The 19073-nt window shown below is 45.2% G+C and overlaps 1 protein-coding gene across 2 annotated transcripts; it reads left to right on the top strand.

Annotated features, from left to right (window-relative positions):
* Nucleotides 1-1509: 1509 nt before the first annotated feature.
* Nucleotides 1510-17320, top strand: UHMK1 (U2AF homology motif kinase 1). 2 transcript variants are annotated; one of them, XM_053391072.1, is made up of 8 exons: nucleotides 1515-1584; nucleotides 2009-2301; nucleotides 3834-4025; nucleotides 5896-5990; nucleotides 7278-7354; nucleotides 7890-7988; nucleotides 16173-16261; nucleotides 16923-17320. In XM_053391072.1, the coding sequence occupies exons 1-8, from the start codon at nucleotides 1569-1571 to the stop codon at nucleotides 17067-17069; spliced, it is 1008 nt and encodes a 335-aa protein (XP_053247047.1). In that variant the 5' UTR covers nucleotides 1515-1568; the 3' UTR covers nucleotides 17070-17320. The 2 variants fall into 2 exon arrangements, with proteins under 2 accessions (XP_053247048.1, XP_053247047.1); XM_053391073.1 differs by lacking the exon at nucleotides 7890-7988 and having other exon boundaries at nucleotides 1510-1584.
* The last annotated feature ends 1753 nt before the right edge of the window (nucleotides 17321-19073 follow it).

Genomic DNA, 19073 nt, shown 5'->3' with positions numbered 1-19073 from the left:
GAACCCCGTCCTGGGTCTCCCGCAGCCCGGCGCGCTCTCCGGCCCTTTCTGGGGCACATCCTCACCCGGAGCAACCTGGTCTTCGCCATCGCCCGCCAGGTGCTGGGACCAAACTCCAGAGCCCCTGGCGACCCGGAGCCGCAGGGCGGTTGTTTAGTGATTCCGCCGTCCCACAAATGGGGAAGCAGCCGGGGGGGGGGGCTAATCCAGTGCCTGATGATGGTATTAGAGATTGATCCTTTGACAGGCAATATCTGCTTTGCCCTGCCCATCTCCAGGACCAGAAGTGGCAAAGCCACTCATGCGCCAGAAAGCTCCGATTCAGTGCACCCCATTTTGCAAGGGAGCAGCCCCCGTGCTAAAGTTAAGCAGATCTGAATCTGACGCTTGTCCAAGGGGAGACCCCCCCCCCCGGACATCACCTTGAGATGCATTGTGGAAGAAATGCAGGATATAAGTCGGTTCACTAAATAATATGGGTACCTGTGCACAGCATGAGGTATCACTTGGCCAGCTGAGAGGGAACGGATGTCCCAAATACAACATGGTACTGAGGGTGATGTCTGTAAGCAGTCCCCAACCTGTTGCCCTTCATCATCCCTGACCACTGGCCTGTGAGAGTTGCACTCCAAGCCACTGGGAGGTCAAGAGGCTGGGGAAGGCTGGCGCAAGTCTTGTTGAGTGTGTTCATTTTGTCTGAAGCCTGAGTGGGAAACAGACATGCTCAGTGGCTTAGAGCATGGTGTGCTAAGACGCCAAGGCAGCAGGTTCGATCCCTGTCTGGGACAGCTGCATATTTCTGCCTTGCAGGGGGTTGGACTAGATGAACCTCAGGCTCCCTTCCAGCGCTGCGAGTCTGTGATTCTAAGACTCTTTTGTGTAACATGCCTTGTTGCTTTGCTGAAGAGTGATACTTAAAACTTCCCAACAAATAATAAATGTGAGACTTACCACTGCATCTCAAGGCAACTGTGCTTTCATCTGATTTGGCTTCTCACAGCTGCTGCCAGGGGTCAGCTGCAGATTACCATCACCTTACGGTAACTGCTTCTTAACCTCTTGCAATGAGCATGCAGTCCTATGGCTGTCATTGTTGAGAGACATAGATGTTTACTACCAGGCCAGCCCCAGCCCCTCCTGCCCCCACACCGCCAGACATACTGATGGGAACTATGTGACGGATGGTTGGCTCTGCGCGTAACAGCATAAATCTACACCAAATGGTCAAGTGTAGCCCCCGTACAGCACAGAGCATGGCTGGTGGTAACTTACAATGGGGCTTGGAGCAGAAGGAAACTGACTTGTTTCTGGGAACTGGTCCTGAGGAACAACCAGTGTTTCCCTCTAAAATTCCAAAGGCAAGAAGAATCACAGCTAGGCAATCCATGAAGCACATTCAGGCATCCACTGGAAATGCTGCAGCTTGGCATATCATACTTTGGCCAACAACCGCAATGAGTGAACCAAGTCTTGTTGCTGTGCTACAGGGGGAAAGATCTGGAAAATTGGGCAGCGGACAGGAGTTCAGCCAGATGGATTTCCTTCTCAAATGATGCCATATTGGACCCATGCAGAGGATCCAAGGTGTTTGAATTCATTTCTGTGCCCATATTGCCCACCATGTTGGCAGTGACTTCCATTGCAGTAGAACTCTGCATGGATCCAGACTAGAATTTTATTTGGTGCTACCTAAAGACTGTTTCGTTGTTGACCTTATTTGTGCTGCATCCATTTTTCTTCGATGGCCACAGAGTTGGGGTAAGGATTCTCTTGAAGGTTAGAAGGTTCATCCCCCAAAAGAAACAAGCGGCACTTGCCTAGCTCTGGATTAAAATTATACCCAAGCCCAGATGCTCTAGGAAAAGTGCTGGAAATAACTCAATCTTGTATGTTCCAAATGCGGCTTTTTGTGGGAATCACTGCCATAGCGCAGAACAGCTTCCGGGCACCAGTGGTGCCCCACCAAGTAACTCCAGCTGATCCTTTTGGGGTGTTTTTCTACCTGCAGTGACTCTGTACGGTGTGTTCACCGACTCCCCTTCTGCCCAAGGCCTGTCGTGCTGCCTCTTGTTGGAGTTGCTGGACATCAGCGTGTCAGAGCTGCTGGCGCACTCCAGCCTGCATGGCTGCTCCATGTGGATCACCCAGCACTGTGCGCGAGACGTCCTGGAAGGCCTTGCCTTCCTCCACCACAGAGGCTATGTGCATGCAGACCTGAAGCCGCGCAACATCCTGTGGAGTGCGGAGGAGGAGGGCTTCAAGCTCATTGACTTTGGACTCAGCTTCAAGGAGGGAATTCAGGTTGGTCAAGTGCCATTGGAACCTTTTAGGCAAAAAGGTAATCAGAGAGGTGAGATGACTGCAGAAAATGCTGGATGGCTTTGGGCCCTTGTGCTGTGCACACTCACCCCGCTTTTGCCTTTTCTAAAGGAGGTGACACACTTTCAGAAACCCGCAAAAAATGCCAGAAACAAAATGCACTGTAGCAAAAGAAAACACTTTCAGCTGTAAATATATCTTTGTCTATGACCAGGAAATGGTTCCAAATTCTCTTTGGTTAAAAACTTCACCCTGTGTATGTGTGTGTGCCCATGGGGGGGTGGAGGGGGGTACATGCAGTGCTTTTATTAAAACGTATCCTGAAATCTTTACGGAAGGGATTGCTACTATTCTGCTCTGTGAGCATTGTTGCAGAATTGCTTGAGTACTTTGTACACATTTAAAAGAATGCTCTAGGCTGCTTATTGCTCGAAGGCACTGCTTCCCAAACTTTGGTCACCAGTTGCTTATGGACTACAATTCCCATCATCCCTGACTACTGGTCTTGCTAGCTAGCAGTGATGGGAGTTCTAGTCCAAAAACAGCTGGAGATCCAAGTTTGGGAAACACTGCTCTAAGCGGTGTGGCCCTGAGGTTTCCTGTTTCACACAGAATCATAGAATGGTAGAGTTGGAAGGGACCCCAAGGGTCATCCAGTCCATCCCTTGCAGTTCCTACGCATGTGTAGGAAGACACGGGTTTGCCGCACGTGTGGTGAATTCCTTTCTCCCAAGCAGTCTCAGATGCACATGGGACTTGTCCACACTTCTGATTGTCCCATGCTTTCTAGGCAGGGGTCTGAGCCTGTCGCTTTCCCCCATAAAAATCTGCTCTTGGCGCTACATCAGAACAAACAGCAGTCCACGGAAAACCTAATGGCTGTTTGTTCTGGTTCAGCACTAAATGGTGAGTTTTCCCGGGGGAAAGCATCAGGGCAAATGGAAGACTGAGCCCTTGGGGCCGCAAGGGGGGGGGGGCAAGCTCTTGCTGCGTTCAGAAATCTGCAGGAGGAGTGCAGGAGGAGTGCTCCAGAGGTTTGGACGAGCCCCCAGTTAGCGTGGCTAGAACAAATTGCTCCGCCCCCTGAGTGTGTGAAAAGTGCCTACCAATTCCTCTGGTAGTGGAAGAGCAAAACTTTTGTAGTGCTCGGATATTTCCGCCTGGAAATGGCACAAATCATCATTTAAACATACACTGAGGTGGTTTTCCAGTGAGTTTCTTTTCAGAACCCCTTGAAACATTTTAAACTTAAATCACAAAACAGATTTCCTATGCAGCTGCTGAATTTTTGCTTGTGAATTTTTATATTTTGCTTCTATAAAAAAGTTTCTTGACAAATTCTTGGACTCGCAAAAGTTAAGCATTTCCTTGTGGTATCCTTTGGCTCTGCATGAAGCAGCCTAGGTGGGTGATTCCTCTGGACCACCATAAAACAAACTAGTATAAGGTTTCAAATCCACTGCAGTGCTTTGTTATGATTTTAGACTTCTAAGCAAACTCTTCGTTCTCCCCAGGATGTGAAGTACATTCAGACGGACGGATACCGCGCTCCTGAGGCTGAGCTGCAGAACTGCCTCTCCAAGGCGGGAGTGCAAGGCGGGACGGAATGCACTTCTGCTATCGATCTTTGGAGTCTTGGAATAGTATTACTGGAGATGTTTTCAGGAATGAAACTAAAACATACTGTCCAGTCTCAGGAATGGAGGGTGAGGAGCTTTGCAGTAATTTTGCAGAGATATCAGTTAGCTTTTGAGATTTGCAGGCTTGGTGGATCAGAGGAATGCTTAATAACTTCAGTAAGGCTTTTGACAAAGTCCCCCAGGATATTCTTGCAAGGAAGCTGGTAAAACATGAGTTGAACGAGGTAACTGTCAGGTGGATTTGTAGCTGGTTGAGCAAACCCAAAGAGTACACATTAATGGTTCCTTGTCATCCTGGAAATAAGGGATAAGCAGAGTGCTGCAGGGTTCTGTCCTGGGCCCATTGTTGTTCAACACCTTTCTAGATGAGTTGGATGAAAGAATGGAAGGCATGTGTGTCAAATTTGAAGAGGACACGAAACTGAAAGGGGTGCAGAAGACAGAATCAGAATTCAAAATGACCATAACAGATTGGAAAACTGGACCTAAACTAACAGAATGATTTTCAAAAGGGACAAATGTCAGGTTCTGCACTTAGGCAGGAAGAACCAGATGCACAAATATAGGATGGGGGACACCTGGCTTACTAGCAGTACGTGTGAAAGGAATCTAGGGGTCCTCTATAAAAATAATTTATTATTTATACCTCACCCATCTGGCTGGTTTCCCCAGCCCCTCTTAGTAAACCATAAGCTTAACATGAGTCAGCAGTGTGATGCAGCAGCAAAGAAAGCTAACACTGTTTTAGGCTGCATCAACAGAAGTCGAGTGCCCAGATCAAGGGAAATAATAGTACCACTCAATTCTGCCTTGATCAGATCACACCTCATCTTTGATGGCAATTTCTCTTTGGGAGTTTTGAAACTTCCTCTTTGAAGAAGACAGCACCTTACATGGCTTGAATTTGCCTTGCTGGATAGATAAAATACTGAATGTTGCAGCTTTCCTGATGGGAGCCAATACCTTAACAGTCTGTGAAATAAGCAATCATTTGCTGGGGGAGGAGCGGAGGTGACACAAGCTGACATCAGTGCATGTCATAGGAATGTAATAAGCTGCCAGCTGAGGCCACAGATCCTTCAAATTCAATATTGTCGTCACGGACAGGCAGCTGCTTTCTGCTTTCCCTTCTTCCCCGGCTCTCCCTGGCGATGCCAGAGCTGGAACGCGGCATGCAGAGCGGGAGCCGCACCTCCGAGCCATGAGCTTTTCCTGTAATGTAGGGTTTTATAATTGCCTTGCTATAAAGTTACTGTTTGCACAACCCTTCGTCCCTCCCAACACGGCGACTGCAGCTTCTCACAGTCCTCAGCCAGGTGTGTTGTACCTTCTTTCAGGGGAGAGATGGGATATCCCTACCCACTAGCCCAATCACAGGTCTGGAGCATCCTCAGGCCTCCGTCCCCACAACGCAGGTCCCAGTGCATCTCTCCCAGAGAGCCGGAGTGAAGAATGGGAGCCGCCTCAAAGGCACCTGGGTGGTGTTAGCAAGTGATGTCAGCTTTAGTGGAAGAAAGGAAGAAAAGTCCAACCCAGCAGGGTACCTGATCTGCCTCCAAAGTCAGCAGATGAAACATACTTCTACACTCTCCCAACTTGGAACAGCCCAGGGCATGTGGTGTTGGTGCCCGAGTACAAGCACAACTGGGGGCTCTAATCCCTGGTGCAGATCGCTGAAGAGAAGGGAGGAGCATCAACTAATTTTAGGAATGGGTAGAATTGCCCTGGTTTGCTTTGTGTCAATACTGAACCCACCATGGAATAGGTGTTATGGAGCAATTTACTGTGGCAGGCTTAATGGGGGGGGGGGCGCTTACAGCAGTAGCTGGCTCTGCTACAACCTCAGGGAACTCTGTTCAGATTGTTCAGAGTTAATACAAGATGGGTTGGGGTTTTTTTCCTTCTAAGAGATTTTCTTCCCACCTCTTCTTCCTAGGCAAATAGTTCTGCCATTATTGAGCACATTTTCGCCAGCAAAAGTGTAGTGAATTCTGCCATCCCTGCCTATCACCTCAGAGACCTCCTCAAAAGGTATGTTGCCTGTTAGCTTCTGCAATGTTTTCTTCCTCTGGGGTTTGCCCTGCCGCTCTAGCTCAGCCTCTGGATTTAGTCAAACAAAGGGGGAGTTCCATTGTTATCTACGAAGGCTTTTGAACAAGAGGGACTTTCTGCCTCTGGTGACTCTCCCTTAACCTCAGCAATGCTTCACATAATAAATAGGATTCTTAGGTCCCAGCCCCAGCTTTTCCTCTCTTGGGCTTCCTTAATATGGCAGATACAAAACCAGCATTTGCCTCCCATAAGGGCCCTTATGTGTTTCATCACTTAATGGATGCTAAAATCACTACAGCTTATGTGAATGGAAAATGATTGTTAAAAGGCAGCGGCTGGGCAAAGTCTTGCTGGGGATGTGGGAGAGATAGTGGATAGTAGCCAGGCTAAGGTATGCCAAAATACCATATAATTTATTTTGTATCATATCGGCCCTCATTTTTTGTCATTCACCTACAGTTTACTTAACTCTTTTCAGTTGCTGTGGAGAACAGCGAATAATTGCTAGCTCAGGCAATGTGTATTTGCAACTTTCCCCTTTCAGTCAAGTCTTTTAAATAAGTAAGATGAAGGTTTAAAAAAAGTAACCAGGGGTCAAAGCCCCACACAAATCAGGAAATTGTGCAATAGATTCATGAAACAGTCATCCTTGTGTAAATAGGACTAGCTAGAAGGTTTCACCAGTAGATTGATTAATGAGACCAAATTGTGTTTGGTGGAGCTGTGAATTTGCAGTCTGCTTGTTTGGTTTTTTGAGACTATTTTGGTAGTAATATTTATGGGAAATAAAATACTAAAGATGAGCTTTCTTTCCAGCAACATGTAGTAAGTTACCTAATTTGCAGGTGGGGGAGATCATGATTATTCATTCTCCTTGGCATAACTCAGTATGGAGAATCTACGTCCTGGGGAGAACCAGTGGCATGGCCATTCATCTTTAAAAGAGAAAGGCAGGAGAAATGTATATGTTGCTTTGTGTTCCAGTAGCACACTTCCACAGAATGGCACTCAAGGGAACCTGCAGTGCAGCCAAAATAAAATTACTAGCAAATGACCACTGAAATACATAATAAGGTTTATAAAATCAGCATCCCCATAAAGCCATAGAATTGGAACAATGAAAGCTGTGGTGTCATGCTTTCTCCAGAACCTGGTGGGCTTTTGCTATTCTTCTAGAAATCAGCTTGGATGCAACTTGAATGGTCTCCCTGTGGGGAGCATCTCTAGAACTTGCTTGTACAACAAAGACTCCTTTTTGCTTTCCAGCATGCTTCGCGAGGACCCACAGGAAAGAGCCACTGCAGCAGAGGCCTTGTGCAGCCCCTTCTTCAGCATTCCTTTTGGTAGGGTGTATAACGTATTTCATTTCTCTGGCCACAAATAACGCTTGCCTAACTGGCCCTGACTCTGTTCATTTCATTTTGAGAATTTCTATCCATTCTCTGCATCAAGTTTAAGCTGGTTAACATCTTAAAAACAACATTTGTCCTTAAGAGGGACCCTCTGGCCATCTTGTGGACTCCTAAGGGTATGTTTTCAATTAACGTTTCCTCCTTTCACACTTCTCCCGTGTGCCATTTTAAATGTCTGAATCGGGCTTAGCCCCATTTCACGGATGTCTGAACCCAACATTACAAGGAGAGTTTTTAAAATCATTTTTATTTATTAGATTTATATGCTGCCCTTCATCCCAGGATCTCAGGGCGGTTCACAAGGTAAAAATACAAGGTAAAGAGGCATTGTATGTGATAAGGCAAGGTAAAGAAAGACAAACCTTTAACTCTCTTTGAGAAGAGGATTGAGTAGGTTGTAGCAACTTGCGTCCAACCATTTCTAATTTCTCTTTGATGTAATGATCACCTTACATTGCTTTAACAGCCCCCCATATTGAAGACCTGGTGATGCTTCCAACCCCAGTGCTAAGACTGCTAAATATTTTGAGCGATGCCTCTCTCCAAAATGAAGAAGAATTTGAAGGTTGGTACATCTTGATGTAGCTCCTTATCCTTCAGCACACTACAGGACCCACTAGGAAGGGGGACGGCTTGAGATGCACTGGAAGTGGGAAAGGCAACTATTTCCCAGAGCTGCCCAGGCAGAGAGAGGAAGAAAATTCTCCTGCTTCAAGCTAGGCGTGATCCAAATTTAGGCAGAGCCAGTAACCTCCAAGCAAAAATGTTTAAAGAATTACTGCATAACAAAAGTAAATATGTGTGCAATATTTTGAATAAAATGGTCTCTAGAAGAGCAGCGCTTGCAGGTTGATGTTACAGATTCCCACCCCACCTTGGTATTAATATTATTATTATTTATTTACTTAGAAAACACAGAAAAACATTCCACGTTAAAAACTTCCCGATACTTCTCTGTTTGACATCTGATGGGAAGGCTTTCCACAGGGCGGGTACCACTACCGAGAAGGCCCTCTGCCTGGTTTCCTACAGTTGCACGGAAGAGAGGGAGGCCTGTGTGTACTGACATCCTCCCCACCTGCAGATTCTCCCCTCTGTAGCTCTGGAGCCTGAGGAAGCGGGTGAAGGATGAATTACCTTGAAGGGGGCTTGTAAGGGAGAGTCAGTAGATGCGGGAAGGCTAAGCACCTTCCTACTCCCACCCAAACCACTGTTGTGCTTGGAAAAATTGTGGTTCCTTTTGTGTCAGTTGCAGAAAATACTGAGTACAAGAGACAAACTGAAAGAGCGATAACTACCGTTGGTTCCCATAACCCTTCTGTGTTGTCTACATTTATGGGGGGGGGGTGATCCGCTCTACATATTACTGACTTCTGTTACAGAAAGAGCGGAGAACCTCTGGCATGTGGGACAGTCTTGGAGTTCCAGTTTGACCTGCAAGGTCCTTTCCCCCACCCACCAGCTGATGTCACTGGCCTGACTATGTGATCCTGTTCCCAGCAGTGCACACGATCATGCAGCCAAGGCAGCAGGATTTAATTCCTGTGTATCAGCAGAGCAGGGACTGAAGCCCTGTGCAAAAGCAGGCTGTGCAATAGCTTGCACCTGCAGGCTGCTTCAGAGAGGCTTTTGCAAAGGCTTTCAAACGTTTCCTGTGATCTTGATATTGGAAGCTTAAAGGGGAAGCACTTTCACCTTGTGCTCCTTTTTTAAAACCTTCAAGGTTGGGGACTTAAAAGCCAGCGCAGGGAGACTTGCAAAATGCAAGGGATTTTGACAGGCAGGTGGCCCCATGCGCATGTCAGTCATGTGGCGTCATAATTTGGCCCTGATAAGGACCTGGTGCACAGAGTCCAGAAGGTTCCCCACCCCTCCCCTAAACCATTTTGAAGACTGAACCAACTGCTCTTTGTGGGGGGTTTTTAAAAGTCTCCACATCTAGTCATTTTCAGTAGAATAAGGGAAGGGGACATGTGGTGCTTGTGGCAGCGTCTAGGCCCCACAGAGTGACTCTGTTTGTTTTGTTTAACTTCTAAGACCACCATTATGTTCCGGTCACTTGAGCAACTGAGCAAAAATGCATAGGAGGGAGCTGCTCATCTGAGTTTCATCCTGAAGTGGCAAGCCTGAGAATGCTCAAAAGCAAGCCTAGGCACAATTCTTGGCCTTGAAAAACTGTATTCCTTGGTGCCTCAGGGTTCCCTAGCTCTAAAATGGGACCAGGATGCTGATCAGGAATGCTGACACAGCATGCTGTCCCTTAAAAATTGTCACTGAACCCAGAACTAACTGTGATTGACCCAGTGACTAACTTGGAGCTTCGCTCTGTGGCGCCATGGACCTCGCTTGGGAAATAAGAGTATTTTTCAATAATAATTTTTATTAGTTTTCAGTTTCAACAATCCAATAATAGCCTCATTATAACAATGCCAAATTATAATACAATTAATAATACCAGTCATTGAGATGCCAAATTATACAATTTAGGTGCCCCCCTGCCTCCTGCATACTAGAATTGATGGTTTGATGATTTATTTTGTTTCTGCATTCCAAAATTTTATAAATTTCAGTTACACTCCAGTCAAAATACCAATCCCTTATATTGCAACTGCAGTTTTAACAACTTCCATTCGTATTGACACATTAAATGATTTCTACACCTACAGGTGAAGCATCCTTCCTGTGTGTGGCAATTATTCTGTTCATAGTGCTTCTTCTGGTCCTTGTAATATATAATGTCTATCTTTTGTCAATTGTTGCTGTTCTCCGGCATGCCTTGGGTGGCGCTAATGTCCCATTGTTGTTTCAGAAGTTCTCCATTGTTCTGTCCCTGGTTCATTGTTTTGCAGCTACAAAAGTCACACTTTCCCAATAAATTTCTCTCAGCCTGGGAAGGAGAGCAAGCTGTCAAACTTCAAATAACTCGGTAATGAACCTTTTCAACCCTTGGCAAGCTTGCAGTTTTCTCTCATCCCTCCGTCCAGCGGAAGATAAGCGATTGCGCTTCCAATTAAATTAAATTCCAAGCCCCTTTAGCATTATTCAGTACAGTCTAAGGATAATAGGGAGTTGGGAAGAATCAGCTCTGAGTTTCCATCATAAACCTTTTGCAAAATAGAACTCTCCCTTTTCCCAATTTTTCGTTTTTGTTTTACACACACAATTCCATTTGATGTTATATTCCGTATCTGCAATCCATTTTTCACCCTCATCATCTGAATATCTATAATTTAAACTACCATTTCAAGGGAGGGTTGCCAAATCATATATGCAGAGAATAACACTTTATATAAAGAAACCATGGGCTTCCCTCCCCCCACACCGTCTTTTATACCAAATGAAGTCTTCTTTCAAATTCAAACTTTAACAACCTTGCAGCTGCTTCGATTCCACAGTTTATTATCTCATTTCTTCTAGCACACATCTCTACATTAGTCCAGATTAAACTCTGAGTAACAGGACAACCTCTGCTTCTTAATGGCAGCGTAGGGGGGTTATCAGTAGGCAAAGTGCTTTTGCACTCAGCACCTCCTGCCTCCCACAATCCATGCTGGAGCGAGAGCCGGGTACCAAGACGAACTGCGAGTGAAGCCCATCCCCCCCTGTCCCTGGGGAGAATTTGCAAGGGATCAGTCATCCTTATTTTTTCTTCGTCAACGATCTCCTGCTGTCGTGGGAGCTTTCTTCATTAAGGCAGACCGGAACCAGAAGCCAGGAAATAAGAGTTTTAATTGCCTGCCCTTGATTAGGTCTTTGTCCAGCTCTGCTGGCCATTGTGGGCAGGGTGGTGGTGTCAGCCTCAGATTTCCTGGTTAGATTTCTGCTTGTCTTGTAGTAAGTTTCTCCAGTGTGGATCTCATGGCAATTGGCCGCCTATGCCACCATTTGGGGCCTTACTCTGGTGGATGGATCTCTGGGTTCTAGTAAAAGCACAAAGCTGAGGTCTGCCTGCCCCTAAGGTCTACAATACTTACTAGGTGCTGGGGTAGCGTTTAAGACAGATGTCCAGGCACTCAGGCTTACCCCACTAGTGCCATAAGCCCTTCTCCTCCATGCTGCATGGAAGAGCAGGTTGTACTTGCTTAGAATATGGACTCGGGCAGTTTAATGATTTTCTGGCTGACTCACATAGATAGTTCAATCCCTCAATCTTTATTACGGTCCAGAGACCCAACAAATCGTTACAAAGCAATGCACAATTCAGACAGCCTACTTCCAGGTTAAACAAGCATTTTGCTCAGACTTAAAGATAGGGATCATTGGTTCTTGCAACCACCGATAAAAACTTTGCCACTGCTAATGTTCTAGCGTTTGTCTGGTCTTCCAATAGGAACCTGACATAATGAGCCTCTGATTTTCCTGGGAAAGGTTTCCTGGGAAAGGGTAATATCAGTTCAGCCCTGGCTTGCTCATATTTCGCACAGTGCAGCAAAATATGTTTTATAGAATCGATGTCTTGGGCACATGAGCAAAGTCTGGTAGGGAGCTCCTCTCCACTGCCATCCAACACTGCAGAAGGAAAGACGTTGAGTCTGGCTTTGGTGAATAACCTTCGATAATTTGGTACTGTCAGGTTTTTAATGTAAGGCGTTAACTTAAAGACATGCCCATATTGTACTCCTACTGCCAGCAGACTACAGACTATGTGTGATCGAGATCGCAAGTCACTATGTGCATTATCCCATAATCTTTGCTTTAGCATCTTTACACTACACTTGATCTTAGCCAAAAGGCCGAGAAGCTTTAGCATCTTTAGGGTGCCTTCATAACCCAGGTAATAAAGTTGGGGGGCGGGTGACAGACCAATAGAGGTGGCTTTTCTAGGCACGGTTTTCTGCCATTTGCTGAGAAACTCCTCATTAGTCAGGTGTTGGTATAAACCCTTTCCCTAGATCAAATACTGAAATCCTGAGCCAGTGTTTTAGGGCAGCCCACCATGCTTTAGTTGAAATTGGGCATTCACCAGCGTCTTAACAGAAGTATGGAGTTGGGGACACAGTTGGGTACCTACAGCAGAGATCATAGAAATTTTGCCTTAAAGCCATCTAGCTTTGGCAGGTCTCCATTATGCCAGACATTTGCAGTGTACAGGAGTTGGGAAACGGATTTTGCATTAGAATCATAGAATCATAGAGTAGGAAGAGACCACAAGGGCCATCGAGTCCAATCCCCTGCCAAGCAGGAAACACCATCAGAGCACTCCTGACATATGGTTGTCAAGCCTCTGCTTAAAGACCTCCAAAGAAGGAGACTCCACCACACTCCTTGGCAGCAAATTCCACTGTCGAACAGCTCTTACTGTTTAGGTGGAATCTTCTTTCCTGCAGTTTGGATCCATTGCTCCGTGTCCGCTTCTCTGGAGCAGCAGAAAACAACCTTTCTTTCCTCTATGTGACATCCTTTTATATATTTGAACATGGCTATCATATCACCCCTTAACCTCCTCTTCTCCAGGCTAAACATGCCCAGCTCCCTTAGCCGTTCCTCATAAGGCATCGTTTCCAGGCCTTTGACCATTTTGGTTGCCCTCCTCTGGACACGTTCCAGTTTGTCAGTGTCCTTCTTGAACTGTGGTGCCCAGAACTGGACACAGTACTCCAGGTGAGGTCTGACCAGAGCAGAATACAGTGGCACTATTACTTCCCTTGATCTAGATGCTATACTCCTATATTGATGCAGCCCAGAATTGCATTGGCTTTTTTAGCTGCCGCGTCACACTGTTGGCTCATGTCAAGTTTGTGGTCAACCAAGACTCCTAGATCCTTTACACATGTACTGCTCTCAAGCCAGGTGTCACCCATCTTGTATTTGTGCCTCTCGTTTTTTTTGCCCAAGTGCAATACTTTACATTTCTCCCTGTTAAAATTCATCTTGTTTGTTTTGGCCCAGTTCTCCAATCTGTCAAGGTTGTTTTGAAGTGTGATCCTGTCCTCTGGGGTGTTAGCCACCCCTCCCAGTTTGGTGGCATCTGCAAATTTGATCAGGATGCCCTTGAGTCCATCATCCAAGTCATTGATAAAGATGTTGAATAAGACCAGGCCCAAGACAGAACCCTGTGGCACCCCACTAGTCACTCTTCTCCAGGATGAAGAGGAACCATTGATGAGCACCCTTTGGGTTCGGTCAGTCAGCCAGTTACAAATCCACTGAGTGGTAGCATAGTCAAGACCGCATTTTACCAGCTTCTTTACAAGAGTATCATGGGGCACCTTGTCAAATGCCTTGCTGAGATCAAGGTAGGCTACATCCACTGCGTTCCCTTCATCTACCAGGCTTGTAATTCTGTCAAAAAACGAGATCAGGTTAGTCTGACATGACTTATTTTTCAGAAATCCATGCTGACTATTGGTGATCACAGCATTCCTTTCTAGGTGCTGACAGACTGTTTGCTTAATGATCTGCTCCAGAATCTTCCCTGGTATTGATGTCAGACTGACTGGGCGGTAATTATTTGGGTCCTCTCTTTTCCCCTTTTTGAAAATAGGGACAACATTTGCCCTCCTCCAGTCTGCCGGGACTTCGCCTGTTCTCCAGGAATTCTCAAAGATGACTGCCAGTGGTTCTGATATCACATCTGCCAGTTCTTTTAATACTCTTGGATGCAGTTCATCTGGCCCTGGAGACTTGAATACATCTAAACTAGCCAAGTATTCTCGTACTATCTCCTTAGTTATTCTGGGCTGTGTTTCCTCTGCTGAATCATTTGCTCCAAATTCTTCAGGTCGAAGAATTTGAAAACCCTTAAGGCTGCTGGAACATATTTGCCGCCCTTTGTGAAAAAGAATCTGAGTATGGCAAGCTTTGTGATCTCTGCCTTTTGAAGGGAGGTTTGCCAGTGGTGCTTCCAAGATCCTGTATGATGGAATGTGAGCCCTAGATAACTGAAGTATTTAATCTGTTCAAGGTTATGGCAATCCAGCACCCATTTAGACTGGGAGAAGCTTCTTTTGAATACTAAAATTTTAGATTTTTCATAATTAATGGATAAACCATTTCCAGAACAGTAATCAGAAAACTTCCTCAGCAGATATTTCAAACCCGGTCTGGAACGTGAGATGATGGCTGTGTCATCCGCATATAACAACAAAGGGGGTCCTTTTCATTCCTATTTTTGGAAGGTGTCCATCTGGGTCCACTAAGCCCTCTTCTAGTGTGGGGGCCAAAATGCATCCCTGTCTCAACCCCCCCATGTCATCTCAATACTGTTTGATAACTGTCCCTGCCGACCACATCGGAACTGCAGTTTGGTTCCATTGTACAGGGCTTTTATAAGAAAGAGGAGTCATTTGTCCTGCAAAATCAGATTTAATTTGGACCATAGCTGGGATCTGGGGGTGGAATCAAATGCTGATTTCAAATCTATGAAGGCCACAAAGAGCTTACCCTGTAGAGGCCTGGTATACTTCTCGGCTAGGAAGGACAGCATTAGACAGTGGTCTGATGTTGAATGGTTCTCACGAAAGGCTGTCTGGGCTTCAGATAGGATATTATGTTCATTTAGAAAAGTTGTCAGTTTGTTACTGAGAAATTGGGCATACAGCTTCCCAATTATTGAAAGTAGGCTAATTGGCCAGTAATTGGAGGGTATGTTTGGGTGGCCTCTCTTAAAGATTGGGACTACTATAGCATGTTTCTGGCTATATGGTACTTTGCCCAAGTTATTTACTACCGTAAAAAGTGCTGCCAGAAGCGGAGCCCACCAGTGCTGGTTTGATGTGATCAATTCCGGGGATAAAGACTTTCCCTGGAGTCTTTCTGCTCTTCAGATTCCCAATTAATGTGTAGACTTCCTCCACAGTAACTGGCCTCCGCTGAGGGAGCAGTGACAATTCTGCCCTGTCATAATCCTGGAAGCTGGAAGGGAGGTTTGGATTTTCCATAAATATATTTCTGAAGTGGTTCTCCCAAACCTGAGCTGGAATGGCACAGCTGGGGGCTGAAGCGCTATTTTTCATTGAGTCGGAGACCAGTTGCCAAAAGAGTCTAGTTTCATTGTTTAGTGAGGCATTCAGTAGCAGGGACCAGGAATTTTGTTCGGACTGCCTTTTTTTCTTTTTTCTTTTCTTTTCTTTTTTTTTTGAGGCCAAAAGGGCTTTATACTCTTTTTAAATTTTGAAATAAGATGGAGGTAAGTAATTTGGTCCAGCATTTCTATAGGCCAAATAAGTGTTCCTTAAGGCTTCCTTCTTTGTACGGCACTCTTGGTCAAACCATCAGCGCCCTTTAGCAGTGCGGGGCTTGCCGGCTGAGTTTATGTTGACAGAGACCACATCCTGCAAGGACTCAATGAGATTTTCGTAAGCCGTCAGGGAGGAATCTATTGATAAATTGTTTATTATAATTGATCTTAACTTAATTGCAGTTTCTGAATTCAATCTATTCTCAACTGCAGTTGCTATCTCAGGTGTCCATTTTTTTCTGCACAATGCTGGATCATTTGCTTTATCTATTTCCTCGTGTTCTATGTCAAGCCTGGACATAACTTGTTGACCCCTATATGTTATGAAACATGCAATTTGTGGCAAAAAAATATGTTATTGATTATGTATGTATGTATGTATGTATGTTTGTTTGTTTATTGCCCTTCCTTCAAGCAGCTTAGGTAAGTGGCTTAGTCTTGCAAGAACCTTGTGCGGCAGTTGCTCTGGAGGCAAGCAGGCATTCTGCAAACAGGATTCCTGGTCCTTCTGTGCCAGTCTATCCGCTGGATCTTGGCTATTTATTTTCAGTTGTCTTCTCAATTCCACAGATATCGTGGATGACATAAGAGAAGAATGTTGCAAATATGGACGGGTCGTGTCCCTGTTTGTTCCGAAGGAAAATCCAGGCAAAGGCCATGTAAGTGCTTGGGCAGTCAAGACTTGTGTGTGTTTCATCTTTGAGGTTTTGGTCTAAGGCTGCACTGACCTCTCCTTTTACAATGACAGCTGAGTGAGGCACATACTGAGGCTTCCTGATACGACTCCTGTCTTCTATCTTGTATAGAGAGAATGATTCTCTTATAAATGGAAGCAGATTTTTAAAAAATATATATATCAGATTTTGTGTGTGTGTGTGTTTGCATTTGTCTCTCTGGGAATCTTGGAATACTTTGCTGCTTGTATATATCTCTAAAATAAAATTTTATACTATTGCATTTCAGACTTGGAGACAGGATTTTAATAGCATTATCAGTATGCCTCTGAAATGCCACACTATTAAGACTATAAAACAATAGAAATGCACCTCCATTTAAGTTTTTCAATATTACCTTCTATACTTTATCCAGAGATTCTGTGTTATATTTTGTCTTTTAAAAATCACACTACTGTAGTGTACCACACTTACATTTTGCAGAACTAAATCATTTTACAATCTTTCCTTATCAAATAAATTTATACCATTTTAATGTATTTTTCTCCTTAGTATTTATCAAAGGTAATCTACCAGTCTTGCCTGTCCTGGAAAGTGAGAGTGCAAGGGGGCAAAGGAGATTGACATTCTTCCTGCTTCTTTTCAGGTCTTTGTTGAGTATGCAAATGCTGCGGATTCAAAAGCTGCCCAACGAGCCCTGACGGGGAAGAGTTTTGACGGCAAGTTTGTTGTGGCGACATTTTACCCACTGAGTGCCTATAAGCGAGGCTATCTTTACCAAACCATGCTTTAGTCTGCGGCAGCGGTCAGGAGAGACGCACGTATCCAAAGCTGCCTTGCTTTGCCAAAGTATTTTCCAGAGACGAACTCCATCTGTACTCCTCCTTTCTCATTCTGTGGTTGGCAAGAAAAAGGCCCAGGTGTTTCTGTTTTGTTGCAATGAAATCAGCCTCCTTCTTGCCTTTGATTTACTCTACAGTAACCAAAATGCTGTGAAATGGATGTTGGAGATTGAAGGTGAAGAAGAATTCACTGGGAAAGAAATAGAGGCACAAGGCAGTGTTGGGGGTTATGGCACCGAACTTAGAGATGCCAAGCATTGAATGGTGGCATGGAGGGTTGCTGGTGTCTGAAAGAGTCCGTGAAGCTACTCCAGAGTTCCTTGTGCCGCAAGCAGAGAAGCAGCAGAATGTGCCATGGAGGACATGCATCCGGATGAGGCTTTTAATCTGCCTTCAAAGAATTTTATGGGGAGAACAGATAACATTGTCAGCCCATTGTACTCCTCCCATGTTTCCCCAGCACTTCTTCCTCCTTGTCTTCTTACCTCAGAAAGTCTGTTAAGGAGGGGAAAGTGGAACAGGAGTGGAGGGGGCCATGGGGGCCATTTTGAGGCGTTCCTCCTTTCTCTATTGTTTCCAGTTTCAGAGACTTTCCAAGTCCCTTCCCTTGATCTGTGGGCTCTCCACCTTAATTAATTGCTTCTTGGAAAGAGGTTTCCCCAACCCACACCCTTCAGTTGGCTATTTAATCAATAAGTTACACTGGAAACAGTAGCACTTGCTTTAAAGTAGAAATGTTTCTAGCTATAGTCCTGTAAGGCTGCCGCCTTCTAGCTGTGTGCTGCAAGCGCTGCTCTTCTTTTCACAATTTTACTATGGCCAAATAGTGAAAGTAACAAGCAGGAGAAATCAAGCTGGCGAGCTCTCTAGCCTGGTTGAGAAACTGGCTGTTTGATAAAGATCAGATTGTGAAACTGGTTAGTCGGCAGAGGGGGCATTTTCAAGCAAAGTCCACAGGACTTTCAGCCCAATCTGTAGCTGTGCTTATTCAGAAGTAAGCTTAGCTGCAAACTTCTTGCCCTGTGCTACAGGAACTCTTTTTAAAAGCTACTACTTTTTCAAAAACTTTGCAATTGTGCTATTTAGAAAACGGTAGAAAAAACCCACAGAAAGTGATGTGCTAAAATGTCACAGAGATGCGAGCACCTCAGAATGTTAGGAGAAGGGTTGGTGGCCACTGGTGAGGACAGGGAAAGGCAAAGGAACAGCACCGCCCACCCTAGGGATGGAACAGAAGAAGATCTACACACCCAAAAGAGCACAAAGCCTGACACATCTAGTGGGTGGCCAACTGCAATGTCACTTGTATCTTATAATGGAAGAAGCACAATGGGAGCACCCAAAACACAAAATCCCAGCCAGCTTTCAAAGCTTTCACACCCTAGGATTGAACATGTTAGGCTGTATCTGCAGAGACTTAAAGGAACATCCTCAGCCACAGAACAGGATTGCTGCCCTAAAAATAGGGGATCTGAGGCAAGGTAGGGTCACCCTGATGATTTGGCTATATAGAAGTTGAAGCTAGACAATAGACGGGAAGGTTGCACTTGTGGCATCTAGCCATTCCTTTGTAATACAAGGAAGCCTTTCTCCCAAGAAGAAGGCGAGAACCAGTGAAGGCACCTTTTGGCTCCCTACGTGTAAGCCCAAATAGAAAAGTAGACATTATCTCTAAAACGCTGCATTAGAAAGAGCCCTCATTTTCAAGTAAATCCTGGTTTGTGTACACTCAAGTGGATATTTCAGGTCCTGATCAATTGCAGCTCCTGTGATAGGGCTCGTTGAGCTATGAGCCTTCTCTCTATCTAGTAAGAGACTTGTGGGGAGGTGGTTTTGTTTTGTTTTACAGTCTCTGAGAAATTGCCTGTTTGTGTCTTCCCAGCATCATCTGCTGATAGTTAGGCAGGTGCCTACAGAAAGGATTTAATTCTGCTCGCATAATGATATTATGGGGT

This window comes from Podarcis raffonei, chromosome 6, assembly GCF_027172205.1.
Source record: "Podarcis raffonei isolate rPodRaf1 chromosome 6, rPodRaf1.pri, whole genome shotgun sequence".
In the NCBI taxonomy this organism is placed as follows: Eukaryota; Metazoa; Chordata; class Lepidosauria; order Squamata; family Lacertidae; genus Podarcis; species Podarcis raffonei.
Note: the sequence above shows the minus strand (reverse complement) of the source record. Positions and strands in the feature narration are given on the sequence as shown.